The following is a 16,197-nucleotide window of genomic DNA, read 5'->3' as shown; positions in this document are numbered from 1 at the left end:
AATCAGGAACAGTGTTACAGAGGCCAGTGACCACTGCACCACCACCACTATACTGCTGTATATAAGTCAGTGTGTACATACTCCACTGCCACCGCTGTCTGTATACACACAGGTGTGTGCTCCCGATAGTCTGCGCACCACCTGTTCTATCCCACATGTTCCGGGTTGGATCTGGTACATCCATTATATGTGCATTGTGTACATACCTACTGTATCAACACTGTGTCATTCTGCAAACCTCTTCTACCTGGTTAATAAACCAAAGACCTGGTTAAGTTATCTATTGTGTGGCCTGACCTCAGTCTCTCACCGCTGCCACCTATAGCAACTATAGGGTCCGCCAATATGACAAAGACTAATTAACACACAGTGCTTTTAGCTTTATATACTTCCTGACTACAGTGTGCAGCAGGGTCAAACTCAGGGGGTTACCAAATGCTTGATTTAAGAGGGAGTCTGGCCAGTCCATGAAGAGAGCACAATTAGCATGTAACAAGCTATAAGGGTAATGTAATAGCCTGCAACTTACAGGCATTGGCGACTTTCTAGCAAGTCTGCCCAATGTTTTAAAGGTGCAATCATTTATATACTGTACATACATTTTTTTTGTTTTATTTCTTATTTTTATAACTAGATTCAGAAACAGAAGGAAATCAGTCAAATCATTTCACAAATGAATAAAATATAGATATGAACAGCTTTTATCAACTTGTATAGGTAATTAATACAGTGGTCAAATTCCTAAAGTGCACAGAATTTATTCTCCAAGCCTGCGTTACACATGCATTCACAGAGTGTCTTTTGCCTTAGCACTTTGCTTTTTATTACATAATTGCTCCAACTGTTTAAGTGGAGCAGAAGTAATGATAAAACAATATCTGGGCCCTCCACCACTCACAGAACGTGGCCTGAGGTTAGCTGCATCTTCATTTCTTAATCCTGCCGTAGCTGAAAGAATCGGATGTACAGACTGGATGTGGCTGAACGTGTACCTGTCAACATGACCCATTTTATCCAGGCATAATGATCCGTTTTGTTAATTATTTTCCAATTGAAGTATCTTCCTTTGAATTAAGTAATGAATGTTAAAGATATTCCCCACGAAAAATAACTTGTGTAAGCAGAGTTGTAATAAATTAGGAAACCTGGGAGCAGAACCAGAGTCCCAGGTAAGATTGCATCTGTAAGGGGTAGCATTAGAAGTAATACTAGAAAACATTATAGATACAGCCATGTTATATAAAAGTAATTATGTCTACTTTTGAGTGTAAATTAATTTGGAATAGATAAGTTAACACCGGTTTTAATGTAATTATGTCTTTATTAAATTAAATGTTCCATGTGTCAGTAGTTTCAACAGAACCCAGTAATTAAGATCATATAATAGAGTCGTGGTGCGAATCTATGTATAAACGACTGTGAATGATAGTAGCCTTATATTTTGTAAGTTCTGACATCACTAGACATTAAAGATACTATTTTTCATTGCAGTGGTCTTGTTAGCAAACCCACCAATATGACCTCTTTCATCTAATACAAAATGTACTGCTCATGAACTTTCCACTTAATTTGCTACTACAGTTACCTGTGTGAATATATTAATATGAGGTTGTACTGTAACTGCAGGTAACTGCGATGGTAAATTGGGTGCTGTGAGGAGAACTTTTTGGGCTGTGTGTAAGGGTATGTAGTCGGGAAGCCGGCGTACCTAATCCCGACAGCCGGCTTCCCGACTGCTTTATCCCGGTGAGGGATAAATGACAGGCGTCCAAATCTAGACGCCTGTCATTTTACGAACGTCGGGAGATGGCACCCGGCATCCAGATCGAAGTGATGCCGGGCGCGGACAGCCGCACGGCGGGGGGAGGGGGGGTTAGGTTAGGGCTCCCGGGGGGGACTTATGGTTAGGCACCCCCCAGGAGGATAGGGTTAAGCTAGGGGGAGGGAGGGTTAGGGTTAGGCACCCCCGGGGGGGACTTAGGTTTAGGCAGCGGGGAAGGGAGGGTTAGGTTTAGGCTCCTGGGGGGGGAGGTTAGGCACCCCTAAGGGAGGGTTAGGGGGTTAGAAATAGGCTAGTGAATACTTACCTTCAACGTTTGGGATTTCCTCCTCTTTCCGGGATGCCGCTGTCAGGATTCCAACCGCCGGGCAGGGGTCCGGCGGTAAATCATACCGATTCCGTGTGTAAGCGCTCATGTTACACTCTATGTGTCCCAACTCTCCCGATTCCAGGGGACTTCAGGATTTATCCCATCTGTCCTTGGATAATCCACATTTGTCCCACTATGCCTCAGCATTCCCACGGGTCCAAAATATCACATGTGTTACCAATCAAGCAGATTAATTGGTTAAACATAGAGGGGGAGATGTGTTCAACCTTCAAGAGAGAAAGTGGAGAAGATGCCCATACCAGCCAATCAGCTTATGTCATTTTACAGGCTGTGCAAAATGAATGAATGAAGCAGATTGGTTGCTATGGACAACTTCTCCACTTATCTCTCTCCAATCTATCCACTCAAACCCCTGGACCTAGAAACATGAAGATCGGGGAGTATATACCTTCCATGACGTAGGTGCCCACTAAGAAGGGATTGTTTGAAATTTGACTCCTAAGGGGGTGAAAAGGGATAAAATGTTCCCTCCCCCTGTGCAATGTCCTGCCTGACTGTCTCATTGTGGCTGTAGCACAGGTCAGCATTCATACACCAACTGTCATCCTAAGTGCTGCCACATATCACTGGCAGTTGGTGTAGCTCCCCTATTTGAATAGTGAGGAAGGGTTGGGGGTAAGATACAATACTGGGTGCAGGGTTATGGGGTAAGGGTACAGTATTGCTAGTAGGGTTAGGGGTTAAGGGTACAGTATTGGGTTAGGTGTTGAGGGATAAAGACACAATATTGGGTGCAGGGTTGTATTGGGTGCAGGGTTAGGGGGATGAGGACACAGTATTGTTTGCAAGGTTAGGGGGGCAAGCATACAGTAGTGGGTTCAAGGTTAGGGGGTAAGTGTACAGTGTAGAGTGTAGTGTTAGTACAGAGATGGGAGAGGAAAATGTGTTACTACACAGGTGAGGGAGGGGAATGTCAAATATATTACTACGGCGTGAAGGAAAGGAATGTGTTACAACTTGGGTGAGGGAGGGGAATGTTGAATGTTTAACACAGGCGAGGGAGGGAAATGTGTTATTACAGAGATGAGTGAGGGTAATGTGTTACTACAGAGGTGAGGGAGTGGAATGTGTTAGTACACAGGTAAGGGAAGGTAAGGTCTTACTTTAGCAGTGATGCATTACTATAGAGGTGAAGGATTAATGTGTTACTGGAGAGGTAAGATGGAAATGTAAACAGCAAATATCTAAATTCTACCTGGGTAAAACCTGGTACACCTGCTAGTGCGTGATACATCTCCTGGGGGGGGGGATGTATCATTCCTTCAAGAAAAATTAAGTGGAGAAGTTGCGCAAAGCAACCAATCAGCGTTTAAAGGTGCGTACACACTGGGCGATTAAAGTGGACAACTGAACGATAACGATATCGTTAAGTCGTCCACTTTATCGTCCATTTTTAACACCAAAACGATGAACGATAACGACGATGTGCGTTCCCACGGGTCGTTCATCATTATTGTTCATCGGGTAAACATGCAGGCCAACCTGACGATATTGTCAAGTTGCTGCATGTTGGGGAATGGGGGAGAGAGCCAGGCGCTGAACGATATCGTTAATGATATCATTCAGCGGGTGTGCTCAATGTCATGAACGACATTGAGCACAGCCTCCAGGGGACACACTAGACGATATCGCTCAGGGAGCATATTGTCTAGTGTGTAGGCTCTTTATCTGTCATTCATCTAGCACAACCTGTAAAATTACAGACGCTGATTGGTTGGTAAGGGCAAAGTCTTCACTTCTCTCTCTAGGGGAGGGATGTATCAAGCCTTGGAGAGAGAGGATTCTTACAAGGGGAAGCAGTCGGGAAGCCGATGGACGGACCATCGGCTTCCCGACTATCTAATCCCGGCAAGGGGTTAAATGACAGGCGTCTATATCCTGATGCCTGTCATTTTACCTACGCTGGGAGCCCGACACCCGGCTTACCGATCAAAGGTTTAGGGTTCTCGGGGGGGGGACTTATGGTTAGGCACCCCCCCGAGAGGTTAGGTTTAGGTTAGGGGAAGGGGGGGGTTAGGGTTAGGCACCCCCCCGGGGGACAAGTTTCGGCGGCGGGGAAGGGGGGGTTAGGTTTAGGCACCCCGAAGGGAGGGTTAGGGTTAAGGGGTAGAATTAGGTTAGTGAATACTTACCTTTGACCATCGGGATTTTCCTCCTCTGCCAGGATGCCGCTACCGGGATTAGAACCGCCGGCCATTCGGCCGTTGGTAAATCGTATATATTCCCTTACAAGTTGCATTTATCTAACAAGATTAACCAAGTTGTGTCTCTGATTACATACTGTATATAGCATGGCCACCTGTGCTGGAGGAACAGCTGCAGCGTGGGGACTGCCAGGTGCAACAGTTGCACTATAGAATCCAAGACCTCTCTTCATAACAAATAGCAGATAAATCCACACAATAGTCCTGCCCTGACCCCGCCCCTCAGCGACCTCTCACAGACACAGCCAAATCACAGGATACAACTGTACTGACAACCAATAAACAGACACTACTAATGCTGGCCATACACGCTACAATTATCGAGGCGATCCGCCCCGATAATTGTAGTGTGTGTGCGGGCGACCGATGGATTGTCCATCATGCCCGTCCGATGCGATATTTACCCGGTAACTGTCGGCCACATCGGGCAGTGTATGCCCAGTGCGGCCGACAGACAGACATTTCCTGTGTTCCTTCCTACGGAAGGAACAGGGAAATGTCTCCTCCCCCTTGCTTGGAATTTATATTTAAAACAATTAGTAATAAAAAAAATAAATTATTTGTTTGTGCCACACTATCTAATATTATGGCAGTTTAGAGATCACTTTACCTGCTTCCCATATAAATAGAAATGAAACAAATCCAGCAGAAAATTAAATCAGTTAGGATGTAAGTTAGAGGGAAGTATATTGTATAGCGGGGGAGGGGGGTAACTGTAGCGACCAATCATTCCAAGTTTGGAATCGATACTTACAGGTCCCCCACTAGGAAAATATGTTGGGATCTCTCCAGTGTGACTCTTGCCATGTAGCCATTTGTGTATTGCAGTCAGATATTGCATGTACTATTACGGTAAAGACTAGTTCCACAGTTATTGTATCTGGAAGTGACGTGCACTGAGGGCGGAAGTGTAGTTTCCTGCCCACACAGTGCACCAAAAAACGAAAAGTTAACCCCTCGCAGGCTCGCTGCGCTCGCCACGCTTCGGGCACGGTGGCTTGCTACGCTCGCCACATGGTTATATTCCCCCTCTATGCCCACTTGGATTGTAGGGAATGACGTTGGACACTGCTGATGACGTCATGATCAATCTACGGAAGGGGATCTAGCTGTTACCGTACTATTACTAGGGACCTCTGCTGCTGATATTTGGGTAGGAATGGCAGCCTGATCCTGAATGGATGGACAGGCCAACCGTCCAATATAGGGTTCCCATCACATTTCTACAAATCTTCCTTAGTACTAAAATATCATTACATTCCGGCAGAGGTCCCCACTAATTGTAGAAATGGGACTTTGTTGAGTACACTGAGGAGTCGCCTGGAAGGATTGAATAGATTTAATAGTGCAGCATTATGGAAAAACACCCCAAAGATTTCATAGCCTTAATAAAAGTACATGGCACAAATTGTGGTTAATGCTAGAACACCTTAGTGGACACACAATGAAACACTCACCAGCACACGAGTATTGCTGTGGTTGCTGTAATGTATTTCCACATATTCAGATGACAAAAGACGACTAGGAAGGAAAGAAACACTTTTATCAGTCATTTATAATACAAGAATATATATATATTTTTTAAAGTTAAAATATGATCATTACATTTATTACTATTAAGTTATTTATATAGCAAGCACATATTGTTGTGCTTTACAATTTATAATTGACAGTCGACTTTACAATTTCTGCATGTAGGATATAGGAACTGCACACATGGAGGCGGCTCCGTCGTTCGCATGCGTGAGACCCAAATAACGACGACCAAGCCGTTCGTTATGGGTCTCGCACCAAAGGGGGCGTGCTGTCGATGGTGATTTACAGCACGCCCCCTTTGGTGGGCAAGCCGGGGGCGTGGCTGCCCAGACGAAGGCGTTCCCATGGGAGCGCCTACCGTCTGGGGCTGGCCCCACTGACATCACTAGTGATGTCAGTGGGAGTGCTTTTGGCTCTGATAGAGCCAAGAGCACTCCAGGGCTTGCGGAAGCGAGACCCTACCGCAAGGGTCTCGTCGCAAGCCCGATGGTCTTGACCATCGCGACCATCATTTTGTCTGCTCGCTATAGCTGTGGGTGGTCACCCACAGCTATGCGAACGGCCAGGAGGCCGCTCCAAAAAGGAGGAGGGACGGCCCTGATTCAGAGCGAGCGCTCTGTCAGAGCGTCCGGCTCTGAATCAGGGCCCCTGTCCCTCTCACCTAGGACATATCCAAGTATCTGCTGAGTAAAGTATGAACAGATAAAGATTGGTTGATAATTTTGCACTCACTGGTTTAGGTCCAGATCCAGAATGAGTTCGCTCTTGAATGCTGGCACCAGGAAGCTGACAATGGCGAGGTGGGCTGGCTGCAATAAAGTGACAGAGATAGTGTAAGAGTGTGCTTTAATGTGAAATAACATGGCTAGGAGAGATATAAACTGATCTTATTATGACTGCAAATCAAAGTCCTGGTAAATATAGTCTGAGATCATTGCTGGCTTCTTTCAAGTCTACCCACTACATCCCTCTACCCCTTCATCAGGCCTTTGGTTGTATCATTGTGTTTATAGTTATTATATGTGGTTATGCATGTTGTGTTGCTTATCATTCGTGGCACCCTTTATATAAAAAAAATAAAAATAATAATAATAATAATAATAAATGTGTATTGCAGGTTATGTCTGCCTCCTGCCCACATATATATATATGAAAGTTCAGGGTGCTCACTAGATTTGAAACATAAATCCTTTATTGAATCAGCATTATGGCAAACACTATATGATGACAATGGGTTGTAGGGCCTGATTCAGACATGCTCGCGAGCGCTGAGCGCTCGCAAGCGGGTCGATGTTGCCCAAGTGCGCATGCGCACGACAGAGGCGGCTCCGTCGTGCGCATGCGTGAGACCCGAATAACGACGGCCAAGCCGTCGTTATGGGTCTCGCACCAAAGGGGGCGTGCTGTCGATGGTGATTGACAGCATGCCCCCTTTGGTGGGCGTGCCGGGGGCGTGGCTGCCCAGACGGAGGCGTTCCCATTGGAACGCCTACCGTCTGGGGCTGGCCCCACTGACATCACTAGTGATGTCAGTGGGAGTGCTTTTGGCTCTGATAGAGCCAAAAGCACTCCAGGGCTTGCGGCAGACGAGACCCTACCACAAGGGTCTCGTCGCAAGCCCGATGGTCGCGATGGTCCGGCTCTGAATCAGGGCCGTAGTCACCATCCCGATACAGACAATGCCAGCTGACAGAATCCCGGAGCAGGTATCCTGATAGTACTCAGAATCCCGGCTCCAGATTCCAGACGACTGCTATCCAGATGGTAAATATTAGGGTTAAGGTTAGGCATTAGGGGGAGGAAAGGTGAGCTAGGGATAGAATACCTGTATGCGTTGGTATTTCCACCATCGGGATTACACTGCCGGGATTCTGACTGCCGGAATTATCAGTGGCAGTAACGTGAACCCAACCCAATGACATACTGGATCTGTTCATCTTACGATGGGTACACACTAGACGATGTCGTTCGATCTGGCATATCATCCACATCGGGCAGTGTGTACCCACTATGTCAGTGACGATGCGCGCACTCACGTGTCCTCAGCGACACTGCCTGTCGGACCTGCATGTCTGATGGGCGATATGGTCAGCGGGCCATGCTGGTGAATGCATGCATGGCCCCTGTTGTCGCTCCATCGCTGCCGGCATCGGCAAGTATGTACGCACTTGCTGATGCCGGCACCCCCGCCGGGGACTACATCGTGCTGGGTACACATCGTTAAGTGTGTATCCAGCATACGCCTTAGTAGGCAGGTCTCAGTAGTGCCAGTACTGTAGGTATGCCCCAGCGTTACTTTGTGTAACATTGTGGACATAACAGCACAAATATTTGACAGATAATCGATGTATTTGCATCAAAAACATATTGTGTACAAAATCATAATCATAGCCAATTTTAGTGAGGGTGTCTCAGTAGTAACTAATTCTTCAGTGTTTTGCAGAAAAAGGACACTGCCCTCTTGTGGCCTTCCTGCAGTAGGTAAGATATAAGAATGACTAATTAGCTAAAGCCAGAGATCAGGAGCAGTACTTTCCTCTACTGAGTATAGACCCATCTGTGAAGTACACATTATTAATGTACTGCCCAGAGAGCCTGCCAGTCAGCATGGTTTTAGTTTGAAGTATAAATGCAATTAAGAGTATTTACTTCCAGTAATGCCAATGCCCTATGGGCCTGATTCAGCAAGGAACGCAAAGGAGAGAAAGCACGAACCCGTCCGCTGCGAGGATATGCTAATCAATGCATACGCACTAAGACAGCATGACAAGGTGCAGATGCCCAGCCCTATATTAAGCCTCCCATCTCCCTTTACTCAAAGCCTGATCAGTACGCAAGATAGTGTAAACATCGGTAACATCGAGAAACATCGACCACATTTGCATAATAGCGGTTTACCAGACCTCGCGCAGGATCTTGGCAACTTCCTGTGTGCACGGAGTCTCATCACTGCGTTCTTCGCCGCACTGGCTTAATTATGGATGTCCCTAAAACGACATCCCAACGTACAGGCGCGCCTGCATTTGCCCGACCATCCCCCATCACCACCCGTAAATGTCACCTCCTTTTAATCAATATCGAAAGGGGTCTGCGTGCATGCTGCATGTAGTCTGCTTGCGCTTACCCGATCGCACTGGCTAGTTTGCGCACAAGCAGTGCGATGCATACGCAGTACAAAAACATCGGCCAAGCGCGTGCGTTCTCTCCTTTGCAGTGCTTGCTGACTCAGGCCCAATGTTAGGTAAAGGAATCATGATTTCTGTTTGATGGCAATCCTAAAATAGACATAATGGCGTTGGCTTATGACACATGTGGATGTAAAAAATAAAAACAAGCAGCTTTCTCGTGGTGTTGAACATATGATATACACATACTTACTTGTAGGTTTGGAACTATGATTAGATCCATTGCAGAAGAGGTGGGCTGCAGACAATTTCTCATCTCTAGCTTAGCAAAATTCCCTCTATTTGAGCAGGGTTTTCTCTGGGGTGGCAATGCCAATGTTAATAAATAATCCTAGATAATCCTTAAATTTTAGTTATGATCCCTAAAATATGTTCACTTCAATGAAAACTAGAGGGCCAGATAAATGGTAGTTCCCAAAAATGATTGTGTGATATCTATATAATAAGTGAGAAACTGTGAAAATGTGTGTGTGTGTGTGTCGTCTGTCCTATATGCACGGCCAGAATTTTGTACCTAGCTCCACCAAATTAGGTATAGTGGTGTCGTTTGACCAGGATTAAGTTTTTGGCTATGTTTCAAGTTGGTTAAGATCGGATTTGAAATTTTGGCTGAGCAAGTTGGCTCAGGGTGTCTCCCAGTGCTTAAAACTGCACTGATCTGAACGCACAGTCTGAAATGTACCAGTGGGGGGCAGGCAGAGCTCCAACGGAAGAGCAATCAGTCGGAGGATCAACTGTCACACTGCACCTGCACTGACAGTTACTAATTTCCTCCAAGCACATTTTCATATGCCATGCTCTCCTATGTTGGTGTGCAATGTAAAAAATTAAGCCTGCATATGTACTTCAAGGTCTATTCTTCAACCCGGGCAACGCCCGGTATCCCAGCTAGTAAGAAATAAATGCCACCACTGCTTAAGCAATCCATACATTTCTTGTTTTATTCATCACAAAATACATTTTCAATAGAAACTGTGTTCAGCCAATGTCCTTTGACTTTATTAAAACATCTTTTTGCTAAAGTCTACCCAGGACACAGAGCAACAATTTCCAATCTAGGCTCAGGTGAAGTGAAAAAAGAAGGACAAAACAGGAGAAAGATATAGGAGGAAAAGATAGTGCATATCAAAGGAAAACAGAAAAGCCATTGCAGCAAAGGAAGAAATATTCGAACTTGCACCAATTAATCCCAGTTCATGTATTATTGGTTGTCATGGGATCCTGTGCATATGCACAAGGGAGTTACATGGACACAAGCAGAAATCTGTATCCGGGTATTGTTTCGGCATTGGACACGTAATACTGACAACCTGGGCAGGTTTGGTACACGACCTAGTGTTTTTTTCTGCTCTGTAAGCATAAACTTCCCCTGTGAATGTGAAAAATGGCAAGCTTTTAATGAGGACAGGAATTGGGTGCACAAGAGAGGACATGTGGTTGTTGTCACACATTCTCCTGTTACAATTCTGTGGCCTGGCACTTAGCCCAGCATAATGAGAAAGCTGTATGACACAATTGGTAGCAACATTCACAGCATCATCCTGCATATGGAGTGGTTTTCATCAGGTGACAACACCAAAGGTCTGTACACTTCTTGACTTACAGGAGATTTAATGGAACACACCATTAATACGTTGGCATGATGCTCCTGTGCGCGAGCGTGTTTAGCACAAGATTATGCTTCAAATAAGTTCTTCGTGTTCTGACAATGAATCTGAAATTCTGATTTCTCTGTTATTTCAGTGTATAAAGAACCAAGTTATAACATCCATGAAAGACATTTCTGATGTGAGGTATTATAATCAAACAGTTTCTTATTTATTTTAATATATATATTAGGGTTCAGATCAGGCTTGTCTACTCTACCAGAATGGATGGAAAGCTCCCGAATCTTAGGTGTTGATCTCAGCCGCCCGGAAGAGTTTTCTAGTCTCCCAGATCAGCCCACATCTGCCGGACGCCACCCACTTCCCGAATGAAGTGGGCGGTCCAGACGGCCAATGATATGATTCCAGTTGAATTACGTCATCGTAGCCCCACCCCTGCTTTTAAATACCAGCAAGCTCAGCATTGTACAGCCATGGCCAAAAGTTTTGAGAATGACACCAGTATTGGTTTTCACAAGATCTGCTGCTTCAGGTTTTATGATGGCTATTTGCATATACTCCAGAATGTCATGAAGAGTGGTCAGATAAATTGCAATTAATTGCAAAATCACTCTTTGCCATGACAATGAACTTAATCCCAAAAACATTTCCACTGCAGTTCAGCCGGGCCACAAAAGGACCAGCTGACATCAGTGATTCTCTCGTTAACACAGGTGAGAGTGTTGACGAGGACAAGGCTGGAGATCACTCTGTCATGCTGATTGAGTTAGAATAACAGACTGGAAGCTTTAAAAGGAGGGTGGAGCTTCAAATCATTGTTCCTCCTCTGTTAACCATGATTACCTCGTCCTCGTCCATACTCTCACCTGTGTTAACGAGAGAATCACTGATGTCAGCTGGTCCTTTTGTGGCAGGGCTGAAATGCAGAGGAAATTTTGTTTTTGGGATTAAGGGCCTGATTCAGAGCCGCTCGTAAGCGGACGCTCGCTCGCTCGCTCCGAGCAAAGTTCGCACATCTGCGCATGCGTCGTAATGCGCATGCGCCAACCAGTCATTGCGGTCAGAAATCCTGTGCTCGCAAAACAGCGAGGGCCTGCTAATTTGAGTGACAGAATGAGGCGTTTGTGGGTGGTAACAGGGGAAGGTGCTTGAAAACGGGGAGTGGAGATCCGAACGCAGGCGTGCCAAACGGTCAAAACGGGAGTTTAATGGGAGTGCATAATTAACAAAGCAGCGTCATCGACCACGTCACTTGGATGTCTTTTAGCCTGAACTGCTTGCAGTGATTGCGGGAAGTAAAACCTACCACAAGCACTGCGAGCAGTTCAGACGCCTTTCGATGTACTTGATTAATCTGATAAATAGCGGAGATGACGTATGATGCGAGCGGCCAGGGGGAGTCTTTACAAAATAGCGAGCGCATGTTTCGTTCGCTCGTTCAGACATAGAGGCGTCAACAGACTGCAAAGAGCGAGCGCTCAATTTAAATAGCCGGCCCCTTTTTCTGAACGACCGTTGGCAAATAGCGTCCGGCTCTGAATCAGGCCCTAAGTCCATTGTCATGGCAAAGAGGGATTTTACCTGCAAGGAAACACGTGCAGTCATCATCACAAAAAGGGATTCACAGGCAAGGATATTGCTGCTAGTAAAATTGCACCTAAATCAAACATTTATCGGATCATCAAGAACTTCAAGGAGTGAGGTTCAATAGTTGTGAAGGAGGCTTCAGAGCGCCCAAGAACGTCCAGCAAGCACCAGGACCGTCTCCTAAAGGTGATTCAGCTGCGGGATCGGGGCACCACCAGTGCAGAGCTTGCTCGGGAACAACAGCAGGCAGGTGTGAGTGCATATTCACGCACAGAAAACTTCTGGAGGATGGCCTGGTGTCAAGAAGGACAGCAAAGAAGCCACTTCTCTCCAGGAAAACCATCAGGGACAGACTGATATTCTGCAAAGGTACAGGGATTGGACTGCTGAGGACTGGGGTAAAGTTATTTTCTCTGATGAATCCCCTTTCAGATTGTTCGGGGCATCTGGAAAAACGCTTGTCCGGAGAAGGAAAGGTGAGCGCTACCATCAGTCCTATCTCATGCCAACAGTAAAGCATCCTGAGACCATTTATGTGTGGGGTTGCTTCTCAGCCAAGGGAGTGGGCTAACTCACTATTTTGCCTAAGAACACAGCCATGAATAAAGAATGGTACCAAAACATCCTCCAAGAGCAACTTCTCCCAATCATTAAAGAACAGTTTGGTGACGAACAATGCCTTTTCCAGCATGATGGAGCACCTTGCCATAAGGCAAAAGTGATAACTAAGTAGCTCAGTGAACAAAACATCGAAATTTTGGGTCTAAGGCATGGAAACTCCCCAGACCTTAATCCCAGTGTTCTCCCCAGGCTGTTTTCTGCGGGCGCATCGCCCCGCAGAAACAGCCTACTGCCCGGCACTTTCCCCTGCCGCATTCCCGGTCACCCTCGCCGACCCCTGCTGTGGAACGTTGGCCTCTGAAGCGACCGGAGGCTAATGAAGCCTCCGATTGCTTCAGAGGCAAGCATTCCCAAGTGATGCACTGCGCGGGTGACGTCATGACGTCACCCGCGACATGAGGAGCCTGCCCTGCACGCCTGCTGGATCTATTACATCCAGTCAGAGCGAGACAGCAGGAGTGGGAGCGCTAGCGCCGAGCATGTTAAGGTAAGTTCTGGGCTGGGACCAGTCTGGGGGCACTGCATAATGGGCACTATTTAAGCCTGGGGGCACTGCATAAGGGACCAGTCTGGAGGCATTGCATAAGGGCACTACTTCAGCCTGGGGGCACTGCAAAGCAAAACTACAGGGGGCAATGCATAAAGGGGAAAACTACTGGGGACACTGTATAAAGGGGAAAACTACAGGGGACACTGTATAAAGGGGAAAACTACAGGGGACACTGTATAAAGGGCACAAACACAGGGGGCACTGCATATGGAGATAACTACAGGGGACACTGCATAATGGCCACTTTTGACTGAGAACCAGTGGGGGAGCAGCCTGAGACCTGTCGGGCTGGAATGGTAAGGGAGATACCCCCTTTTCCCGGCGCACGCATAATTGCGAAGGCCCCCACCCGGCTACTTCTTGATGCCACCCGGCTGTAAAAAAATTCTGGGGAGAACACTGCATTTCATTAAGAACTTGTGATCAATGCTCAAGAGGCGGGTGGACAAACAAAAACCCACAAATTCTGACAAACTCCAATCATTGATTAGGCAAGAATTGATTAGGCAAGCATCAGTCAGTATGTGGCCGAGAAGTTCATCGACAGCATGCCAGGGCGAATTGCAGACGTCTTGAAAAAGAAGGGTCAACACTGCAAATATTGACTCTTTGCATAAACTTAATGTAATTGTCAATAAAAGCCTATGACACTTATGAAATGCTTGTAATTTTACTTCAGTATACCATAGTAACATCTGACAAAAAGGTCTAAAAACACTGAAGCAGCAAACTTTTTGAGAATGACACAAGTATTGTTTTTCACAACTTTTGGCCATGGCTGTATAGTAGGGCATGTGGGCAGTCAAACCCCCGCACCACCCACATATGCTGCGCAATGTCCCACTCCGATCTGGCTGCCCCCTCCCAGAAATCGCAGCTGGAAAGTCAGCAAGTATGGTTCAGCTTTGGTTTGGTGTTCAAACAAAACTTTTGTCATAAGGATTTTAATAATCCCTAAGGGTGAGGATATGGAATGTAATAAGCAACTGTATAATGTATACTTATTTATTTTTAACCAATCAGCACAGTATATTCATTGGAAGGAATATATATATGTAAAATATGTGTAAAAAAATACCCAAATAATAATGTAATTACTCCTATTTGGAGAGTAGTTACGTTATTCCAAAATTTATTTGTAATAAACTTTTTCGAATCATGGTGTCCTAGAGTATCAACATTTTTCCCAAGGCACCCCTGTGCCATAAGTTTTTTATTGAGAAATTCAGCAAATAGTAAGTAAATTGCGCTTATATGTCATCCTTAGGGTCAGTTATGTGGTGGCTGACAGGGCTGCACTTCTTTTTGTCCACATAATTTTTGATTGGCAGCCATTAGCACTGGTTTTGCCTGTCACACTGAATAAAAATCTTTTTATTTGGTACTGGAAGATGAACCCGAGGCACCCCTGGAAGTGCCCTGAGGCACCCCAAGGTGCAGCGGCACCCAGATTGGGATCCACTGCCCTACACCATTTTTTTTTATCTTATTTTTAACTCTGCTAACTAGTTCCAGAAACAGGAAGACAAAGTGAAATCAAATCAGAAATGAATAAAATAAGCATCTGCCAACTGTGGAAGTTACTATAAATCTTGTATCAACTTGTAACCTTAGGTCAGGACTGGCACCTTTTTTCCATGAGAAACAAAGCACTGGTAATAAACATTAATACTCTTGTGATTCCTGTAACATATACCCTTATTTCAAATCAGTAGTGATTTCCCAGAGCTCTTACTATTACCTATCAGTTGTTATGTCATTTGTAGCGTTGCATCAACCTGAACTCAGATTCAGAGATTAGGAAAATGGCTATAGCTCAAGAAATGCATTTAATGGAAATCATCACACATTTCCCGGTACAGCATATATACTAAATATACGTTGTCGAAGCTGGATAATTGGCTAAGACCAGATCAGCTTAAAATAAGATCGAAACGACGCCCTCTTGCGAATGGTCGCAAGACACCATTTTGGAAATGAGATCGGCAAGACGCCATTTTGCGAATGGCCGCCCAGCGCCATTTTAGCTAAACTCACACTTAAGTACATATGGCGATGCTATTATTAGATCGCATCTTTTACCATACCTCATACACACATTAATACACACAGTTGCGCTGTTAACATGTCGCATATTAGCAAATGCATGAGGCCCAGTATGAAAACGCTATTCATTAGCTTAGTGCGCACGCATCTGCCCGAAGTTAACTAGCGTCTTTTCCCATATCCCTAATACTTACATAATGCACACTCACACAAAAGGTTCCATAGCTATAAAGTAAAAGATCCAAGTTTTATTCATTTATTACAAATGCTGTGAAATAAAGTCTATTTTGGTATCTAAGGTTTAATATGTGATAAGTAAGCCGTGTTTGATATTATACTGTGAAGATCGCAACATGCATTCGCAACTTATGGACTGTAGAGACTTAACCACTTGCCTGGCACAGCCGTATCAGATACGACCATGCCAGCCTGGGCTTTCCCTGACATGGTCGTATCTGATACGACCAGTCAGAGAAACACAGTGGGCGGCATGCTGGAAGTTAACTTCCAGCAGCCGCCCATCTCAGAGGGACCTGCCGGTCCCTCTACACCTGCGCCTCCTCCTCCTATGTGTACCGATCACTGCTGGCCACAGTGATCGGGCCCCGGCGGCACCCCCCAAGAAGCAGCAGCCACGGCTCATGTAGCCGCTGCTGCTGCTGCGACCCGATCACTGTGGCCAGCAGTGAT

General features: G+C 45.7%; 1 protein-coding gene across 1 annotated transcript in view; it reads right to left on the bottom strand.

The window, feature by feature from the left end:
* Positions 1 to 16,197, bottom strand: part of ADAM11 (ADAM metallopeptidase domain 11) — a 92,513-nt gene that overhangs the window by 68,787 nt on the left and 7,529 nt on the right. Inside the window, exons 3-4 of the mRNA XM_088470668.1 lie at positions 6,644 to 6,720; positions 5,833 to 5,896 (exon numbers count right to left, since the gene is read on the bottom strand). Coding sequence (XP_088326794.1) covers positions 5,833 to 5,896; positions 6,644 to 6,720 — 141 coding nt within the window. The remainder of the gene's footprint in view (positions 1 to 5,832; positions 5,897 to 6,643; positions 6,721 to 16,197) is intronic.

This window comes from Taudactylus pleione, unplaced genomic scaffold (genome assembly GCF_031769625.1).
Source record: "Taudactylus pleione unplaced genomic scaffold, aTauple2 ptg000102l, whole genome shotgun sequence".
Classification (NCBI taxonomy): domain Eukaryota; kingdom Metazoa; phylum Chordata; class Amphibia; order Anura; family Myobatrachidae; genus Taudactylus; species Taudactylus pleione.
The sequence above is the reverse complement of the archived record's forward strand: the minus strand, read 5'-3'. Positions and strand labels throughout refer to the sequence as shown.